Here is a 21,643-nt window from a genome sequence, read left to right as displayed (position 1 = left end):
AATGCTGCCACTATAGCCTTGGCACAAGCCTAAGCTACCCACAAGCACTTGTGTCATGCCAGTTTGCAGAAGAAAACTCACATGAAGAAGCTTTTCAGAGTGACAGGTGCATGTGTGTAGGTAGTGGCAGGAGTTAGGCCAAAATTTGTACAAAAGTGTGAAATGGGAGCTGTTACAAACACCCTCTATGGAGGTCAACCTCATCAATTCCCGTTCACAGATTCAAGAACAGTCGGCATATGCTTAGAAAGTTTTTTTCCCTATTATTTACAAATGGTACGTTTCTATGGTAAGATCTGCATCTTCCCCAGCAGAAAACTATCAAGCCATTACATACGAAACTTCCCCTTGATTTCTATGTGCTTCTAACTGTACAGTGGTACCTCGGGTTACAGACGCTTCAGGTTACAGACGTTTCAGGTTACAGACTCCGCTAACTCAGAAGTAGTACCTTGGGTTAAGAACTTTGCTTCAGGATGAGAACAGAAATCGTGTGGTGGCGGCGCGGCGGCAGCAGCAGGCCCCATTAGCTAAAGTGGTACCTCAGGTTAAGAACAGTTTCAGGTTAAGAACGGACGTCCGGAACGAATTAAGTTCTTAACCCAAGGTAAAGGTAAAGGGACTCCTGACCATTAGGTCCAGTCGTGACCAACTCTGGGGTTGTGGCGCTTATCTCGCTTTATTGGCCAAGGGAGCCGGCATACAGCTTCCGGGTCATGTGGCCAGCATGATGAAGCCTGCTAGTTTGGCAGGAGAAGGGCAGGGACCGAGCAACGGGAGCTCACCCCGTCGCGGGGATTCGAACCGCTGACCTTCTGATCGGCAAGTCCTAGGCTCTGTGGTTTAACCCACAGCGCCACCCGTGTCCCTAACCACTGTATTAAATATCAGTGACTATAGTGGATGGGGGGAAGTGTGTGTGTGTGTGTGTGTGTGTATGCGTGTATGCATACGCACACCCAAAAACACACACACACACACACCACAATTTACAAAGCTTGTTTCAGAAACATCCAGGTCACTTAATTAATTGCTCTCCAGTTTTGGAAACAGTGGTAGCTTGTGGTGGTTTGATCCCAAATGTTCAGACCGACAGTTCAGACCAGATATACAGATTTTGCCATGAGTCTCTCAAAGAGGGCATGTGACTATTGAATCAGTCCGCATTCTTTTCAGTTGGGGCAACCTCCAGAAACAGCTGAAAATGCATAGTGAATTTTCTTAAGAAGGTGGGGTGGTACTTGTAGTGAATCAGGGGGAAATAAAAGATGATCCCACTGGAAATGAATAGGATGACGTAAAGGAACTCCATTTGGGGCTGGTCAATGATGGGTGCCAACACAAGGTATATAGACGCCATCAGGAAAACTACTGGTATGATGATTGGTACCTGTGTAAAAAAAAATTTTGTAAAAAAAAATTATAGTCATATATTTTAGAAGGATTCCCCCCCCCCCGGTAACAAATTTTTTAAAAAATCACAGGTTGTAGTCCAACAAAATCTGGAGGGCCATTTTTCTCTTTAATCAAGAACATAGTGTGTTTAAGCTGTCTTCTTTTTAAAGTCTCACCTTGTAAGATCTTGGCAATTCTGGTTTCTTAATCTTTAAGTACAGGAGACCAGCGACAGTTGTCCCGTAAAAAAGCCAAGCTGTAAAACTGTGCAGAAATAATGTTAGCAGCATTTACTTTAGACGTGAGCCTTTCTGACATTGTAGGGCTCCAATGCAGTTCAGCCCTAGCCAGTATGGCCAACAGTCAGAGTCAAGTGGGGCTATAGCCCAGTAACACCCACCCACCCACCCACCCACCCACACACACACACCACAATGACACTTTTATTTCCTTCTCTCAGGCACACAGCTTGAATGGGTGAGAGTGATCTACCCAGTCACTCATTGCTCTCCATCTTGCAAAGATTATCTCATCAGGCAGTCTGTTCCATGTAATGTAGGAATTGAGTCTTTGGAACATGCTCACATTATATCTCAGACAGGCCCTGCCTCTGTTATCTTTTTTGCTACCTTTTGAAGACCGTCCTTTTCCCACAAGGCTTTCCAGAGGAGATTTTTTGAAATTGTTTTCACGTTCACTTTTCTTCTTTTTACTGGTGTTGCTTTTATGGTTATACTGCATTGGCATGCTTAATGAAATTAATGAATGGCTAAAAAGTTGCTATCCATTCTTTCATTGCTTTTAAAACAAAAGGGGGGGGGAGGGAAGGCTGTGGAAGCAAAAATAGAATTAATATGATACTGAGAAACCCATAGAGTGATGAGAATACTAAACATACATACCTGAAAAGATTCACAATCTGACTGAAGCTTCCGGCTATAACCATAATTATCGACACAGCAGAAGTAAATATGAGAGCAGGAGAAGGTGTAAGGTATCTTATGTGAGCCATGGATAGAATGTCTGGCTGAAAATGAAGACACAAAGTACAAGACAATCATCAACATGTTGGAAACGTCATTTTTTTCTCCTTCACTTCAGCGGAGCTTTCTCCAAAGAGCAAACACAAGACTCTGATTAGGAAAAGAGCAGTAAACATGGCTGTTGAACTTTGAGAAATAAACAGAAATCGCCACCAGATGATTTCTGTTGCAATACGTTTGTTTCATTTTGAATGTCACTGTTTTACCCAACAGCCTGCAAACTTGAAGTCAGGCCTAATATAAAAAAATCCTGGTTCTCTGGAAACTTAACTTGAATGGGAGCCCATTGAATCATAGAGTTGGAAGAGATCCTGAAGGCCATCTAGTCAGATCAGAAGAGAAACCACATCAAGGCACCAGGGATGTCATATGTGTGCATAAGAGAACCACAATGTTATATGTTATTTTGCTTTTATATTTGTTGGAAATTCCCTAGAGTGGCTGGTGCAGTCAGTCAGATGGGGGATATTATTATTATTACTACTGCTACTACTATACTTGACTATTGGCACAGGTTGTCTACCACAGTGATAATTCTCTTACAAAAGAGAAAAGATGTGAGCAATTACATAAAACGGGAAGGAAAATCAGAGTACAGTATAGAATTCCTCACCTCATAAATGTCTCGTATTTTTAGCCTTTTATTTATTTTTTTTTATAATGATATTTTATTGAACATTTTCCACAAAAGCAAAGAAAATTAACATCCACAAAGGAAACAACAAGGATAAGAAAAATACAATCACCAAACATCAACAATTCCAACAACAACAAACAAAAAGAAAAGACAAAAAAAGAAAAAATACAGAAAAAAAAAATTTTTTTAGCATAAAAAGAACACTCTTTTATGTTAGTAACTTTCAATACCTTACTCTCTTTGCTTCCACCCGCCTTCCGGAGGCGGCGCCAACGGTAATGGCGGATTCCCTCTGAATGGGAGGGAGAGCTCCGTAGAAATCGGGTCCACCGTTGCAGCGAAAGCGGAGGACCCTCAAAAAACCCGCAAGCGGGAGAAGCCTGGGGCCGTGGGACTCAGCGGACACGTTTGGCGCACCCCCGAACTGTCAAAGAAGCTCTGTAAAGAGCTTCGGAGCGGAGCGGGGGTTTTGCGCTGTGTTGTGAGTCGATCGCTACTTCTGCGGAGTGAAGCTGCACAGCAGTTACTGGAGAGCGCTGACCTTTTTCCTGTGAAAATTCGAACTGAAACATCTATCCGTGAGTAAGAATTGGGGAGCTTGGAAAAGATCAAAGAATAAGAATGAACAAATGAGCTTTGAACTTGAACCTGACTTTGATCTTGAACGTTATTATTAATTTGGATCCGAAACCGGCAAAGTGTAAACAGGAAGCCCGCTTTGCCGATCCTGTAAATAGTTTGAAAGCAAGGGACGAAGAAGCTTTGAACCATAAACTTGACTGACTGCAAAAAGCAAAACTTCACTGCCTGGGACACGACCCCCCCCCCCCGTTAAAGGGGAAAAAAGCTATCATTTAATTATTGATTTCGGACTGCTTTAAACAACTTAAAGGTCACATTGAACGCACCTGTTATTTATAGACATTGTAACTTTTATTGTGGACTTCTGCAAGAGACTGGTAACTTTTTAAAGGATACATTTAAGTTTATAACTGTTTCTACTGGTAGAGTATTTGGGAAGTTTATTGCTGAGTGAACACCACTTTGAATTATTTTGCTACTCTGCTTCCCTAGAGGAACTTTGTGTTACTGCTGGGGATTTTCCACTGCAGCTGTTACTTTCGTTTCTGTTAAAAGGCAAGCCTGGGAGTGTGTGAATCGTGCGAACGACCTTGACTTTTAGAGGCTGCGTAATGGATCAGGATAAACAACAGGACAAGACGTTCGAGAAGACTCAAGAGAAGGCGACTAGAGCTAAAACCAGACAACAACAGCAGTCACAGGCACAGCAACAACAATTATATAGAAGAGCATCTGTAGTGGGACTTTCTACTCCACAAGCTACAGAAGGAGCGGGAACGGATTCTGCTACACTGGACAAGATTCTTTTAGCCATACAAAATCTGACAGCCAAGATTGATTTAAATACCTCATCCATTAATGATCTCGGACAGAAGGTGAATGATGTGGGACAGAAAGTGAATATTAACACTCAGGCTATTGATAAGTTGCTGCAGGAATCCAAGGAGACAAAGAAGACAGCAGAGGAAGCAAAAGAGAGGGTGTTGGCGGTGGAGGAGAAGATACCGCCAATAAATAGAAGATTGGATGACTACAAGGAACAATTCTCTTTGATTGAACTTAAAGACAAACAGACCAATTTGAGAATAAGGGCGGTCCCAGAATCAGAAGAAGGGGAATTAATTGAATTTCTTACATCGGAATTTGAAGGTTACTGGGACCTGGATCCACAAAAGGAAGAAGTTAAGATAGTGAGTGCTTTCCGACTGGGAAGGATAAAAAGGAAAAATAGAGCAAGAGACTGTTTGATTTCACTAAGATCAAAGGAAGAAAGAGATAAAATTCTGAATCTTCATTATCAGAAAGCACTCGTGATAGAAGGGGTGAGAATTGAGATTTTCAAGGATATCCCAAAATACCTACTGGACCTCAGAGCTAATTACACAGATTTGGTAGGCCTGTTAAGGAAAAGCAACATTCTGTTTAGGTGGGAATTTCCACAAGGCCTCTCATTTTCATTTAAAGGAAAGAAAATAAGGATAAGATCAAAGGAAGACAAAGTGAGCTTTCTGAGGGACTTTGGTGAGGACTTGCGAAAAGAGGCCAGAACAAAAGAACCGGAACTACCAGGAGTGGGACCACTTGACCTGGGAAGACACCCCCCGGGGTTGGACCAACTAGAGAAAGAGTTACAACCGTTAGAGCAAGAGACACTCTTAGGAGCGGTTGGAGGAACCCTACAGTAACTACAACATGTCTCTGCAGACTTTAACCTGGAATATTAGGGGTTTGAACTCCCCCAGCAAGAGGAAAAGAATTTTCCATATTTTAAAAAAGGAACAATTAGACCTGATTTGTTTACAAGAAACACATATAACAAGACTCCACAGGAAATTGTTGATAAATAAACAACTTGGCCAAGAATTTATCTCATCAGATAAAGTCAAAAAAAGAGGAGTTGTAATATATGCAAAAGAGAAACTATCACCAAAATTTCTCCTCAAAGATGAACATGGACGATTTGTAGTAATTGAAATACAATTTCAAGGAGAGAAATTATTAATAATTGGAGTCTACGCACCTAATGAGGGGAAATCAGAATTTTACAAGAAACTGCATGAGACTTTGTTGGACTATATGGATCAAAATATTATCTTGATGGGAGACATGAATGGTGTTGTATCGACAAATATGGACAAATCTGAAAGACAGTTAGTGACGAAAGATGGAAGACTACCAAAGACTTTCTTTGAAATTACAGATAACATGGACTTGATTGATATCTGGAGAACTAAAAACCCCCTAGGTAGAGAGGGGACCTTTTTCTCTGAAACCCATATGACTTGGACACGAATTGACCAAATTTGGATCACAAGAGGGATGGCACCTAAGATTCGAAAGGTGGAAATCTGCCCAAAAACTTGCTCCGACCACAACCCTGTGAGAATGGAAATGAAATTAACACTGATTGGTTCCTTCAGATGGAGAATGAATGACACCTTGTTTAGAGACTCAGAAATTATTAAAAAGGCCCAAAAAACTATAAAAGACTACTTTGAAATAAATTTGCAGACTGCGGTGGAAAAGAGAGGAATTTGGGATGCAAGCAAAGCAGTAATGAGAGGTTTTTTGATTCAGCAAAATGCTATAAAGAGAAGATTTCAAGAGGAGAAAAAAGGAAAGATTCTAGAGAAAATTAAAGAAGGAGAGAAGAGATTAAGGTCTAAACCTAAGTCTCAGGAGATTTTGCGAGAAATTAAATCATATCAAGTACAATATTTGAAAATGGTTAATCAGGACATAGAATGGAAGATTAAACAGATGAAACAAAAAACCTTTGAATCGGCTAATAAGTGTGGAAAACTACTTGCTTGGCAGTTGAAGAAAAGACAAAAATTAAATACTGTGACTAATCTTGAAGTAAATGGGAGAAATATACAAAATCCAAAGGAAATTAAAGACTGTTTCCAGAGATATTTCAAACAACTGTATGCACAGGGGCCACAGAATGAGAATAAGATCGAGAAATTTTTAGAAACAAATGGATTACAAAAAATATCTCAAGAGAACAAATTAATTTTGAATGAAAAAATTTCCGAACAAGAGGTCGAAGGTGCCATAAAGAATTTGCAACTAGGCAAGTCTCCAGGCCCTGATGGACTATCCTCCAAGTATTATAAAGTTTTGAAAGATTTTTTAATTCAACCGTTAACGGAGGTTTGTAATGAAATTATGGAGGGGAAAAGAGCGCCGGAATCGTGGAAAGAGGCTTTTATCACACTAATACCGAAAAATGAGTCTGAAAAGACACAACTGAAGAACTACCGCCCTATATCCCTACTTAATGTGGATTACAAAATTTTTGCTGATATTTTGGCTAAAAGATTGAAAAAAGTTTTAGATGGGATGATACACAAAGACCAAGCAGGCTTTCTTCCAGGCAGATATATCTCAAGCAATACAAGAAACTTGATTGACATTTTGGAAAATCTGCAAGTTGATATAAACACTAAAGCTGTTTTGATATTTATTGATGCGGAGAAAGCCTTTGATAATATTTCTTGGACTTTTATGATGAAAAATCTACAAGGGATGGGGGTGGGAGAAAGATTTGGAAGAGGTATAGGTGTGATTTATTCAGAACAAAAGGCAAAGCTAATAGTGAATAACGCAGTTACAGAAGAAGTTAAGATAGAGAAAGGGACACGACAAGGCTGCCCAATTTCCCCCCTGCTTTTTATTTCTGTCCTGGAGGTCTTGCTGAACATGATTAGAAGGGACCAACAGGTTCAGGGTATACAGGTCGGAGCTAAACAATATAAACTTAAAGCATATGCGGATGACCTAGTTTTGACATTAAAGGAGCCGATCCCCAGTGCTAATAGAGCTTTGGAATTAATAGAAGAATTTGGTCAGGTGGCAGGTTTTAAAATGAATAAATCAAAAACAATGGTTTTAGAGAAGAATTTGACATCAATTGAGAAGGAAGAGTTTCAGAGAGAAACAGGTTTATCATTGGTTAAAAAAGTGAAATACCTTGGGGTGAACATGACTTCAAAAAATGGTAATTTATTTAAAGATAACTATGAGAAGTGTTGGTTGGAAGTGAAAAAAGATCTTGAAATTTGGACAAACTTGAAGCTTTCCTTATTGGGTAGAATTGCGGTTATCAAAATGAATGTATTGCCAAGAATGTTATTTTTGTTTCAGACGTTACAAATCATTGACAAGATGGACTGTTTCAAGAAGTGGCAAAAAGAAATTTCTAGATTTGTCTGGCAGGGCAAAAAGCCCAGAATAAAATATAAAATCCTTACTGATACTAAGAATAGAGGGGGGTTTGCCCTGCCAGATTTTAAGTTATATTATGAAGCAGCAGCTTTCTGCTGGATGAAGGAATGGCTACTTCTTGAGAACACTGACATATTGGATTTAGAGGGATTTGATAATGCTTTTGGCTGGCATGCATATCTGTGGTATGATAAAGCTAAAGTTCATAAAGGCTTTAAAAATCATATTGTTAGGAAAGCACTATTTAACGTCTGGATGAGATATAAGGATTTGCTGGAAAGTAAGACCCCCAGGTGGTTGTCACCAATGGAGGCTAAAGCTCTGAAAAAGCTTAATATGGAATCTAAATGGCCGAGATACTCGGAAATTTTGGAACAAGAAGGGGACAGGCTGAAATTGCAGAGTTATGAGAAACTTAAAGATAAGGTGCGGGATTGGTTACATTACTTTCAAATAAGAGAGGCCTATAACTTGGACAGGAAAAAAGGTTTCCAGGTGGAAAAATCAAAGTTAGAAACAGAATTATTAGAACCCAAAGCTAAGACACTGTCGAGAATGTATGATTTGCTGTTGAAATGGAATACGGAGGAGGAAACGGTTAAATCGGCTATGATAAAATGGGCACAAGACATTGGTCATAATATTATGTTTGCTGACTGGGAACGGTTGTGGACCACCGGTATGAAATTTACGGCATGTAATGCCTTAAGAGAAAATATTATGAAAATGATTTATAGGTGGTACATGACACCAGTCAAGCTTGCAAAAATCTATCATTTGCCTGACAACAAATGTTGGAAATGTAAAGAAACCGAAGGGACATTCTTTCACCTTTGGTGGACGTGCCCAAGGATCAAGGCGTTCTGGGAAATGATCTATAATGAACTGAAAAAAGTGTTTAAGTATACTTTTCTGAAGAAACCAGAGGCCTTCCTCCTGGGCATAGTCGGCCAATTGGTGCCAAAGAAGGATAGAACTTTTTTTATGTATGCTACAGCAGCAGCAAGAATACTTATCGCAAAGCATTGGAAGACGTAAGATTTACCCACCTTGGAAGAATGGCAGATGCAAGTGATCGAATATATGGAACTGGCGGAGATGACCGGCAGAATCCGAGATCAAGGAGAGGAGCAGATGGAAGAGGATTGGAAGAAGTTTAAAACTTATCTACAAAAATACTGTAAAATTTATGAATCTTGAAGGCTCTGAAAATGAAGTTAAGGGGTTCTAGCGATTAAGATAATTTAGACTATAAAGGGATGGATAAAAATCTAGAATGGATATTAAACGATCTTGCTGAATTAACTTTTAAAATAGAGTACAAGAAGGGAAGGCGGGTGGAAGCAAAGAGAGTAAGGTATTTTTAGCCTTTTATATAGGTCCCTTCCCCGCAAAAAGAATTGCAACTGCTGCCCTAGCTGGCTGGTAGGCAGCCGCATTAGTCCACAGAGTCATGACCCAGGAGTCCAGCAACTATCAAGACTAGGAGTCAGAGGCTGCAGAAGCTCCAGCTAAATACAGTGGCACCTCTGGTTAAGAACTTAATTCGTTCCGGAGGTCCGCTCTTAACCTGTTCTTAACCTGAGGTACCACTTTAGCTAATGGGGCCTCCTGCTGCCGCCGCGCCGTCGTCGTGTGATTTCTGTTCTCATCCTGAGGTAAAGTTCTTAACCCGAGATACTACTTCTGGGTTAGGGGAGTTTGTAACCTGAAGCATTTGTAACCCAAAGCGTTTGTAACCCAAGGTACCACTGTAGTAAGACCAGGTGCAGGGCTTTGAGCCTGCCTGAGCCCGAGGCTGACAAACATGAGCCATCAGAAGAACCTCCTATTTTTGCAGGGCAGATCCTGGACCCTTACAGGTACTTTCGCCTGAGCCTATAGACCATAATGCCTCCCCACAGAATCTCACCAGTCCAGCAAAACAGAAAGTACACCACACAGGAGGCTAGAGAATGGAGGAGGAGTGCCCATCTTTAGGCCAGACGGTTGCCCCTTTAAGAATATAAAGTTAGTCACAAGAGGGCAAAGCCTGGAAGAGCTCTCTGGAGGCAGAAGCTTAAAAGGGCTCACGTCTGTTCACTCTGAGCTCTCCATGGTGCTGCTACTCCTGACCTGCCTTCTCTGTAGGGTCTGGCATCAGACCAGAACATTACACAGAAGAGTCAAACATACATGTAATAGTAAGAGATGGGTTTCGCTTGGCTTGCGTTGCAATGGATGTAAGAGACTAAACCACTGTTTCACACACACACACACACACACACAGGAATATCAGTGGGTTCACAGCTCTTACCATATGGCCTTCTCTTGCTGCAATATAACACATGCGGCCTCCACTGAAAAATGTTCCGTTCGCTGATCCAAACGAAGACATTGCAACGGACAATGACATCAGCCAGACCCAGCTACCAAGGACCTTGTTCCTAAAGAGGGGGATGGAGAAAGGATTATGACAGTATGGCTAAGAAGGGAAAGCAGCAGCCTTGTTTTGTTAAATCACACACTCAACGAATGCATCAGTAGGTATTACTTGAAAGCAAGCCAGTAGGAGTGGAGGCAATTTTAATGTGAAGCTCCCTAGTTTGCACTTCCTGGAACAATCAGCAAATAATAGATAGCCTTCAAGACCTGCACATCCCTGCATTTCACAATGCAATTTTGCAAACAAATAATGCATACATATATTAGGATAAGATGAGAATGAAAATGCACATATTAGTGCAAAATTCATAAATAATGAGTCTCCTGTTTGGAGAGCTGTCTGGTCCAGCTCCAATTAAGAACCTTAAGGAGGCCTTGGAGGTTGTCTTTTATTAGCAGCACCAAGACACCAGCCTTCAAATAATAAATAATAATACATTTTTATTTGTACCCTGCCCTCCCCGTCCGGAGCCGGGCTCAGGGTGGCTAACATCATAAAACTAACACAGGCACATAACTCACCTGATCTGTCTCCCTTGATGAAGTTTATTCTGCTGAAATTATGGTTATGAGTTTTCATCTACGCTTATAAATTAGCAAAGACAAATTATGTGCAAATCTTGTGTCCTCTTTTGTTTTCTCTTTGGGTGACGAGTTTCCCCTCTTTTTGATAATGTTAAATGGTCACCCTAATCTGCTCTAGAAGATACACAGTTCTGTTGAAAGCACCATTTAGTTCTTCTACCCCCTTGTTGCCTTCTCCCTGGAATGAAAAGGTTAATCAGGCAGAAGAGGGTGTAGGACTTTAAAGGGGTGGGGCAGAGAACTGTAACAGAGAAGAACAGTAACAAATAACTTGTTAATCTGGAGTAATAGGGAAGGCGGTGCATGGAAAAGTTGTCTTGACACAGTGAAATGAGCTTTGTCACTTGTCTCAGTATATATTCATCATGTGAATGGGTATTAACATAAACTCTATAAAAAGATGCATCATAAGCATTATGCGGGGCAAGTTTGATAATGCGCAGACTGAACACCAGCTGGTAAAGGCTTGAACGTTTCTGAGATGATCACTATGTATAGGCAGGTTGATGCTTTGCAATTGACAATTTCACTTCTTTTGTCTTTACAGAACAATAGTGTCTCGTGCACACTCAGACCCCAGGCTTGTGTAAAAACCCAACACCTTCACTGCCCACTTCGTGTAGGAGGGATCATCCCCAGGAAAACTCATAACACACACACACAAAATCATCTTCAGGGTGACACAGGATGCTTTTTCCAGACAGCAGCATCTAAAGGGGTGTGTGTGTGTGTGTGTGTATACACATGCATACTAACACAGGCATGTAATAACTGATGCAACTAGGTTGTGCAAACTTATTTTATTTCAACTGACTGAGAGTTCAGGGAAACTTGAAAGCCTGAAATAGCCTTAACTATTGGTTGTATCCAACCAAGTCATCCTGTTAGCACAAGGACTTCTGCCTGTGGAACAGGACTTCCTCTCCCTTTCACCCCTAAGTATTGTGACACCCAAAAAAAATCTGTTTTGTGTGTCCCCCCAATCCTCTGGAGAAGCTTTAGGGGAAGCAGAGGGAAATGGGGGAGAACAAGGAGAGGGAGTTTTATTTCACAGGTAGAATTCCTTGCAGTAAAGGGATGAGTTGATTGGATACAACCCATAACCAAGACAGACATCGCTGTGTCTTATTTCAGTTTGGCTTTCACAATCTGTTCTCACCATTCTGTTTTCCTCAGTTCCACATCCCAGTTTTTCTAAGCTGGAGGGCTGACACGGTGGATTATGGTATTCCTGTGACAAGTGGATTATAGTATTCCAATGACAAGATCCCCATAGGCAGTGTGGTTTTGGCTTTCCCTTCCTCCTTTTCTCCAAACCGCAGCCATCCGCTGCAGCTTGCCTGGTGGGACAGAGCCTTAGGCTAGGTTCCTAGCAAGTGGGTCACTAATCCTGAGGGAGAAGCATAAAGTGGAGGAGAGGTTGATGCATTGCAAACACAATAGCAGAGACAATCGGAGGGTTCCTGCTGGCGTGTTCGCACCATGCCAGCATCCCCACCAGCTTGCTGCTGCTCCTCTTGGCAAGCAACAGCATCTCGTCTGCTGGGAATCTAGTGTAGTAGTTCCGTCACTCTTGTACCCATGTCTGCATTTCTTCCAGGATTCTATACTAGAGAGTAGATACTTGACACACTCAGGAAAAATACTATTTCCTGATCAGTTGCAACAATGTGGGGTGATGTGCAGTGGTAACAGAACAGCCACTTTCATCCAGCCTGCAGCTGAACGTCGATTTGCAGGAACTGCAGAATGAATAACATTTGGGTGAATATGTAGGTAAGTCTTCAGAGCTCTGGAGCGTCACTCACCCCCACGTAATGGCCACAGCACCTGAAGACAGAAGTTCGGCAGGAGTCATGGCTGCAAAATAGCTCACATTTACCAGCAAATAGAAGCAGGTAACTAGAGGAATAGCAATCATCATGGCCCGTGGAAGGTTCACCTGGAGAAAGAGTAAAGAAAAGCAAACAAGGCCTGATATGCACCTCTATATTTGAACTTTTTACTGAACACACACACACACGAGTTGTTTCCCCCAAAGGCCCCCAAACAAAGAGCCGCATCCAACAAGTTTTAAACTCAGAGTAAACCCATTGAAATTAGTGAGCATCAGTAAATTGTGTTCATTAATTTAAATGGGTCCATTCTGAGCATGGTAGGCATTTGATACAAGCCAGGGGATTGTGGGATCCAGGCAGCTAAGAATCATAATCAGACTAGTGATGATACTAGAAAGCTTCCAACAGTTCAGTCCTTTCTACGCTGCTCATTTACACTAGCTGGAGATCATACTTTTATAATGTTATAGAGAGATTAGGTAGACTGCATAATTAAGGCTGCAGTCCCATATACACTTACCTGGGAGTAAGTCTTAATGCATTCAGTTGGACTTACTTTTGACCAGACATGCCTAGGCACACTTAGATTAATGTAAAGCTCATTGACGACAGGAGGACTTACTTCTAGCAGTCAATTCTGGGAACTGTAAGTCTGTGAAGGGAATTGGGGTCTCCCAGCAACTCTCAGCACCCTTATCAAGCCACAGTTCCCATGATTATCTGGGGAAAGCACAACTGTTTAAAGTAGTATCATACTGGTTTAAAGGTACCATGCAGATGTACCCACTTGGCTTAAAATCTAACCCAGTTAAGAGCTCAGGATAATTCAAAAGCTTGCTCACTATTTTGGGACATTTTTATTGTATTGTCCAGTTTTGGATTCGTAGGACTAGTATCTGTTTTCCTGAACAAATCATAGTTATTTCCTCACTCCTCCACTCTCTCCTTTAGCGCAAATGCATCTTCATCGTCACTTACTTAACTGATGGTATAATCTGCACATCTTTAGGAAATAAATAGTGAAGGCTGACACTGATTGACTAAAAACTAGGCATTCTATAACCTTAGACTTTGCTTGCTATTTAAGCTATAAGTGGTAAAAAGTATCAATGTTCAGTTTGCACACGTATCAGAGCTGTAAGGTGCACTTTACAAGTTTGAACTTTAAATCTCAGCTGAGACCTTGGATTGTTGACCCCTGCTATTGTACACCATTTGGAAAGCCGCAATTCATAGATTCACGATTTGTGAACTCAGAATTTTTGTTACGATATTTGTATGGCTTGCGACTGAGTGCTGCCATCTCACGTCATAAATGCAAAATTTCAGGAATCCCATAGTTTGCCAACCATTTTTCTCATTTAAGGAGGCTCCCATCGCATCTCTCTAAACAGCAAAAACAAGATAACAAGGGAGCAAAGTTATCAACCCAGGGCTAAAAGTAAACAATTTGCAATGTTTGAAAATGATGGCATGTAAAAAAATTAAGAGCTGTAGTCAGCTCTGTGGGAACAGAGTTCCACTCCTGCAGATTCACTGTCTTCTCCCTACATGACTCCAATATTTGCTCATCTTCCCCAACCCTCTGGAGCTGATTTCTGTGGGTACAGGGAGCTGTAGGGAAAAAGGGGAGAGTGGAAAGTTGCCTGGCAAAAGCGGGAGTCTGCTGCGCAAGTCGAATAATACAACCCAAAAATAACCACTCATGAGAATGTGCCCAGCACAGAGATACGCAAGTGATGCACTACAAATTAAAGCCATCAAGGTAACATAATTGAATCAAATGCTACCACACTTGTCTGAAAACAAGTACAGTAATCTATAGCTCAGAGAATCCACCCAGGTAAGTGAGAATTCCGACTGAATTGAATGGATAAAAGAGTTTTAGCTAGAGTAACTTCACACTTTAGTTCTACAGGCACATTGGGTGTCAGTGAAATGTCAGATACAGGATGCCAGAGTACAACATTATGCAAGATTACTGGTGAGCATTTTGCCATGTGTATGTGTAGAAACCCACTGCCTAAGATGCTTTCCTAGCCTAGGTATGCATGGCTCTTATATATTCATAATTTCACAACAATCGGTATATATACTAGAACTGTGCACCTTCTGTGGTCCAGATCCCAATCTGGCACTCTGGAAGCAGCCTGATTCAGTCAGAAGGTTGTCCATTTTGCGTTTGGTCTGTGTCTGAATCCTGATTTGGAAAAATGAAGCACAATCCCTCCCCTTTGTCTTCAATATTATAGATAATTTTTTTTAATGGTTCTCTTTCTCTCTCTCATTGTTGGAACTGCTGGGATGCAGCTCAGATTGTATTGATTTGCATGAGGAAAGAGGAGACCGAGAGAGGAACGTCCAAACTTCCGAAAGTGTCTCAGTCCTTTGTCTATGCTGACCCTCATCAACTCTAAAGCAATCACACCAAATCTCTGGATATAAAAAATAAGAAGGCTAAGTTTATTATAGGAAATACATGCTTAGATAGTAAAGGGTTTCTAGTTCTAGTTAAGTTGGAGATGCAAAGGGACATGCCTGCTCCTTGATCTGGCTTCATAAGGGCTAGTTACTTGCTGTTTTGTTTTTTTAAAATAGGCCAACCAGCTATCGACTGGCATGTCCAGAATGCAAGCAAAACTCAGACACGTGGGCTATATGGCAACTCTAGGTGTGAAATCTGCCAATCTAAGTACAGTCATACCTTGGGTTACAGACGCTTCAGGCTGCTTTTTTTGGGTTATGGACCCACCGAAACCTGGAAGTACCAGAACTGGTTACTTCTGGGTTTTGGTGGTTGCACATGCGCAGAAGCACTAAATCGCACTTTGCACATGCGCAGAAGCGCCGAATCACAACCCGCACGTGCACAGACGCGGTGCTGTGGGTTGCGAAGGCTGCAGGTTGTGAATGTGCCTCCTGCATGGATCACATTCGCAACCCATGTCCACTGTACAAATACACACATACATAAAATACAAACAATTCAGTGTTCTATATCTATCTATCTATCATCTATCTATCTATCTATCTATCTATCTATCATCTATCTGTCTGTCTGTCTATCATCTATCTATCTATCATCAATTATCTATTCTCCACTCACCTCCGGCTTCTTAATCTCCTCAGTCACATAATTCAGGTTGTTCCATCCATCGAAAGACCAAAGCCCTTGATAGAATGCAATCCCGATAACCCCGGCTTCCAACCTTGTGTTTTGAAAGGCATTCTGGAAACGGTGCGTTTCTCCCTGAACAAGCAGCACCACACCTCCCACCACGATGACCAGCAATGCCAACAGCTTGGCCACCGTGAAGACGTTCATGACAGAGGTGGCCAGCCTGACGCTGAGGCAGTTGATGAGAGTTAAAAGCAGGATGCAGGCCACAGCTGCGCACTTGACCGCTACCTGGGGCGAAGGGCACCCAGGATGAAAGGTGGCCACAGTGTATTCAGCAAAGCTCAGGGAGATGGCCGCCACGCCGGCGGGTCTCACGACAATGACAGAGGTAAAGGCAAAGAGGAAAGCGGGGAGGGAGCCGAAGGTCCGCAGGATGTAGATATATTCGCCTCCCGATTCTTTAATTAAAGTTCCCAGTTCAGCATAGGACAGGGCCCCAAAAGTGGACAATATGCCACAGGATGCCCAAATGATTAGGCTACCAGCCAGGCTGCCTATGTTACGCAGCACCCACTCTGGGGACATGAAAATCCCTGAACCAATCATAGTGCCAGCAATTAATGACACTGCGCTGGCCAGCCCAATCTCTCGCTTCAATTTCAACATCTCCGTTGCTGTGCTTGGCTGAGGGTTGGCTGAGCCTGGTCGGCTTGGTCTTCCCTTTCCCATGATGGAACTAGTAGAACTTGCTTCTTGAGAAATCAGCACATGACAGCAGTGAAATAATAAAAAGAGAGCTTTCCCTTCTAAGTTAATGATTATATGCAGCCAGAAAAAAAAGAGGGGAAAAAAGAAAGTGTCTTGCCATGTGCGACTCTGGCAATTGAGTTCCTTGAAGTATTTCCTCGTATTGGCTTGTTTTGAGAATTGCTGAGAATTACAAGGAGGCAGGAGACAAGAGTGTTTGTTTCGTTTTGACGCAGGCCCTGCTGATGTCTTCATCTTGAGACCTTCCGTGCAAGCAAAAATAAATGCAAGAGGATTTTTTCCTCTCTCTCTCTTGGGTCTCACAGGCTGGTGAGTTTTGTGCTTCCTGCTTCTGGTGAGATTGGCGACAGATAAGCTGCCACCTTCCCTGTACTTTATTCTTTGTGACTGATTAATAAAAGCCATTTGAGGATAGTTCACAGCCAGCTCTGTCGTTGGTTGTGTTCACTACACACCATACATCAAAGCACATTGCTTCCTGCAAAGAATTCTGGGAAGGGGAGTTTATCCCTTGCTGTGCTTGAGTTCCCAGCACCCTTAACAAATGGCAGTTCCTAGGTTGCTTTGGGGCAGGGGGCAGCAACTTTTTTCAGCAGTGGGCCGGTCCACTGTCCTTCAGACCATGTGGTGGGCTGAATTATTATTTTTGGGGGGGGGGGATGAATGAATTCCTATGCCCCACAAATAACCCAGAGATGCATCTTAAATAAAAGGACACATTCTACTCACGTAAAAACACACTGATTCCCGGACCGTCCACGGCCGGATTGAGAAGGCGATTGGGCCAGATCCAGCCCACAGGCCTTAGGTTGCCTACCCCTGCTTTGGGGGAAAACTTTGTGCTTTCAAAATGCTTTAAATGTGTTGCGTGGATGTGATACTAACAGAATAACAATATAGATTATTGTTATTCTGTTAGTATTAATTGCCTTTATTTGTCACTTACTACAAAAATGTCTCAAAGAAACTTTCAGTTAGAAAAGCATACATTAAAAAATCTAAAATACTTCATAAAATAAATAACATTAAAATAAAAGAACATTTTTGACTATGTTTTCAAACACCATTTTATGTCTGATCATGTGAATGAAACAAGCTTATCAACTGGACAAATAAGAAGCAACCAAAAAACGAGCACAACGCATTCAAGAGGTTTGTTTATTTATGTTGAACAGAGTTGTACAACCTCATACCCTGTTGTTGTTGTTGTTACTATTAAGTTGTGGGTGAACATATCAGACAACACAGCGATTCTTCAAACAGCTCTTGTTTATTCACAGGCCAGAACTGAACTGAAGGGTTCAGCCAACCTGCTTATATAGAGCTCCACTACAACGCAACTGTAACAACTTTCTGTAACTATCCAATCACTGAACGTCACTTTCAATCCCTTATTTGCATATGTGGACCCGAGTGAAAACTATCTACAGTATCCCCCTGCTGGCCCAGGGTGAGAACTTCAGTACATAACAGATACTACCCTGCTTTTCTTAGGGGTAATGATATAATTCGCTAACCTATAACTCCGCCGCTAAAAAACGCATCCAGCGCTAAAGCAAACTATCATCTCACCAACTGCCAGCAGCAGACAGCAAATGACCGTCCACTTCACGCAACGGAGGGACGGAGGGGCGGAGACTTTTATTCCACAGCTTTTTTATCCAGCGATTGATAACGATCCCGAGATTGACTGCGATCGACCACGATCTCACGGGGATCTATCTATCAATCGCGGTCAACCATTTGGACATCTCTGACCTATCCTATTTTCATGTTTCTGGAGAGTGGATGTACCATGGGAAGAATGTGAGCTTATCATTTTGCATGGGGATTATTTGAACATCATTATGGCGCTGAATGAAGTCAGTGACTTGCATGTGATCTTTATCTGTTTATGACCTTTTGCACCTTTTAATGAGGGCATGGCCAAAACCTAAAAGGATGGGCATCCCGCATTTTAAAAACAGCTATTTCAGGTTTTGTTGTTGTAGTTTTTAAAAAAGCATCAGTACATCCCATAGAGATTCTGTGGTTGCAGCTAAACTCCCTTTGTACCAACCACCTGTTGCCATCTACTGGTCTTTAACCAGTAAAGCAACCAGATTTTACAAAACGTGACTACTATGTGTGTGTCATATACAGTGGTACCTCGGGTTAAGTACTTAATTCATTCCGGAGGTCCGTTCTTAACCTGAAACTGTTCTTAACCTGAAGCACCACTTTAGCTAATGGGGCCTCCTGCTGCCGCTGCGCCGCCAGAGCACGATTTCTGTTCTCAACGTGAAGCAAAGTTCTTAACCCGAGGTACTATTTCTGGGTTAGAGGAGTCTGTAACCTGAAGCGTATGTAACCTGAAGCGTATGTAACCCGAGGTACCACTGTACTATGTGTGTGTCACATATAGCTTCAAATTAAAGGTGCACAGGCATGCCTATTTAGTTAAAACAGAACTCATGGCCTTTCAGACATTACTGGACTCCCAATGCCCATCAGCCCTAGCCAGAGGTCAGGGATGATGGTCACCAACTGGGATGGCTTCTACAATAAGTAATGATGGCCACCAGCTTGGAAGGCATCCAAAGAGGGTTAGACAAATTCCTGGAGGATAAGGCTATCAATGACTCTTAGCCGTGTTGCTTATGTGCTATCTCCGCTATCAGTGGCAAGGGGCTGTCAGGAATGCAGTTTTATCCATAGGTCAGGAAACGGACTTGAGGCATGAAGTGCAATCAGCTTTTACTCACAAAAGTCAAAACACAACAAAGTTCATCTAGGCTAATCTGCCCTAGATGTTGCTGGGAGTAGCCCTCTCCTTCTGGACTCCTCCCAAGCAGCCGTAGACTCCAATGAGAGGGAGACAACGTCTTCTGGGCCCGTTTGGCCTGTTGCTCAGCAGTATTTTCTCACCAAAAAATATTTTCCAAAAGAGCCACTGTGGTATAGTGGTAAGAGCACTGGATTAAGACCTGGGAGACCAGAGTTCAAATTCCCAGTCAGCCCTGAAGTTTACTGGGCCAGTTACAGTCTTTCACAGTATTGTTGTAAGGATATATTTGGTGGAGAACCATGTGCACCTCTTTGAGCTCCTTGGAGGTAAGGTGGGATATAAAGGTAATACTAAATAAATAGTGTATAATACATGATTTTTATATTTGGAACAGCCTGCGAGGTAGGTTAGGCTGAAAAAGGGATTCCCCCTTTACCCAGTAAGTTTCATACCTGAGTGGGAATATAGGTCTGCTTTTATTTATAACTTTTTATTAGCCCAATGTTGGCTTCTGTATTGGCTCCAATGCTTTCCCCTTACATGTAAGGCTTTCTAACTTTCCTTGTTCATTCCACCATGCCTATTGTGCACAAGTTCATCTGCTGTCACCCACCTTGTGCTCCTACAGCTCTATGACTTTCCTTCTATTCTCATTGTAATAAAAAAAATTAAGGTCTTATATATATAATAAATGTTCATAAATGTACCAACCAAGCGCATACATAGATATGTGGACCACATGTCTGGAGCAGCACAGGAAGACCATCCTGAAACCATTTTGACTCCCAAACTGACCAAATGTTTTCTCTGCAAGGAGGGAGGGGGTGAGGGAACCTTCCCATTGTCTCAGGAATTGGGTAATCACCATCTCAAAGGAATGGGCAGACTACCAGGAAAGGCAATCAGATAAGGCATTACTGTATCAGATAACCTGGCAGACAGGAAAAACAACAACACTCAAATTTCTGTTGTAGATCATCTTTTCTGTGAAGTACGGTAGGTATGACGTTTGTGGGGGGTGGTCTTGGGTTACACCCCTTCTGTGATGTATGTATGATGTATGGAGGGGTGGTCTTGAGCTCCAGGGCAGGGAATTTAAAATGTCTATATAAGATCAGGCACACCTTTGTTCTGGGTCCTCCTCCTTTCTCGCGTGTGAGGGGAACCCCCTGTTGCAACAGCTTTAATAAAGATCAGGCTTGCTAGCTGCTTTGCTTCTCAATATTCTCTGGTTGGCCTCTGTTATTTTCTCCTACTGATAGGGAAGCCACTTAAGGACTCTATAGGGGCTCTTGGATACCCCATAAGGGAAGAAGGGCAGATTTTGTTTACAACATCATATGACATAAGGTTTGGTTTCACATTTTTAAATTTTGTCCTCTTGCGTTTCTTCTGTAGAGTCCTGGAATAGGAATGAACGTTTGTTCTCGCTGTGACCAAGATAAAGACAGCTGCTTAGCGATAACGGCAGCCACGTTAGGAACTCTTCCACCATTTAATCAACAACACCACCACATCTGACAATTTGTTCTGTCAAATGCTGACTCACTATTTCATAGATAATGATATGACTTATTTTCCTACATACATAAAAATGCAAGGCTGTCACCACGCAGCTCCCCTTGGAAGTTCTATAGTGCTGCATCACAACTCTCCCGTCGGGGCTGGAGAGAGGGGAGGAAAAGAGAAGGCAGGTTGCACAATGACATGAGAGTGAGGAGGGTGGGATACTAAGAGGGGTGAAATATACTCAGTCGCAAAGTGATTTCATGCTCTTTATTCAGCTCAGAGTGGTGAGGAGGAATGAATGAATGTCCCCGCAAAGTATCTGCTTTATATACATTATTTACACAATGGGCTGCACATGATTGGCTAATTCTGGAATTCTACTGTAAGCCAATCAGGTTGTGGATTCACTTATATCTGGAGCATGATTGGGTGGTTCCTGCCAACCAATCATAATGCTGTATTGTTCTAGGACCAATCAGACTGCTGCATTCTGAATCCTATTGTTCTAGGACCAATCAGACTGCTGCATTTTGGATCCTATTGTTCTAGGACCAATCAGACTGCTGCAGTTTGGATCCTATTCAACTCAGTACATAACAAGGGGGAAAGACAAGTTTTAAAATATCTGCAGGGAGGGAGGTAAATGACAGATTTAAACAATGGCAGAGGTTTGAGTAAAGCACTATGGAATGTAAGAGTGCTCAGCGTCCTTTATCTCTCTCACATGATGCAGCTGAGAGATGG

The 21,643-nt window shown here is 42.1% G+C and overlaps 1 protein-coding gene across 2 annotated transcripts; it reads right to left on the bottom strand.

Annotated features, from left to right (window-relative positions):
* Positions 1–260: 260 nt before the first annotated feature.
* Positions 261–17,028, bottom strand: LOC308473489 (b(0,+)-type amino acid transporter 1-like; the record flags this gene model as incomplete). Of its 2 annotated transcripts, XM_080999150.1 has the most annotated exons (6): positions 261–1,390; positions 1,572–1,659; positions 2,298–2,422; positions 10,184–10,313; positions 12,705–12,838; positions 15,841–17,028. In XM_080999150.1, the coding sequence occupies 6 exons, from the start codon at positions 17,026–17,028 to the stop codon at positions 1,157–1,159; spliced, it is 1,899 nt and encodes a 632-aa protein (XP_080855276.1). In that variant the 3' UTR covers positions 261–1,156. The 2 variants fall into 2 exon arrangements, with proteins under 2 accessions (XP_080855276.1, XP_080855277.1); XM_080999151.1 differs by lacking the exon at positions 1,572–1,659 and having other exon boundaries at positions 1,230–1,390.
* Positions 17,029–21,643: the final 4,615 nt, after the last annotated feature.

This window comes from Podarcis pityusensis (genome assembly GCF_964106645.2).
Source record: "Podarcis pityusensis genome assembly, chromosome: 3".
NCBI classification, from domain to species: Eukaryota; Metazoa; Chordata; class Lepidosauria; order Squamata; family Lacertidae; genus Podarcis; species Podarcis pityusensis.
This window is presented reverse-complemented; position numbering and strand designations above follow the sequence as displayed.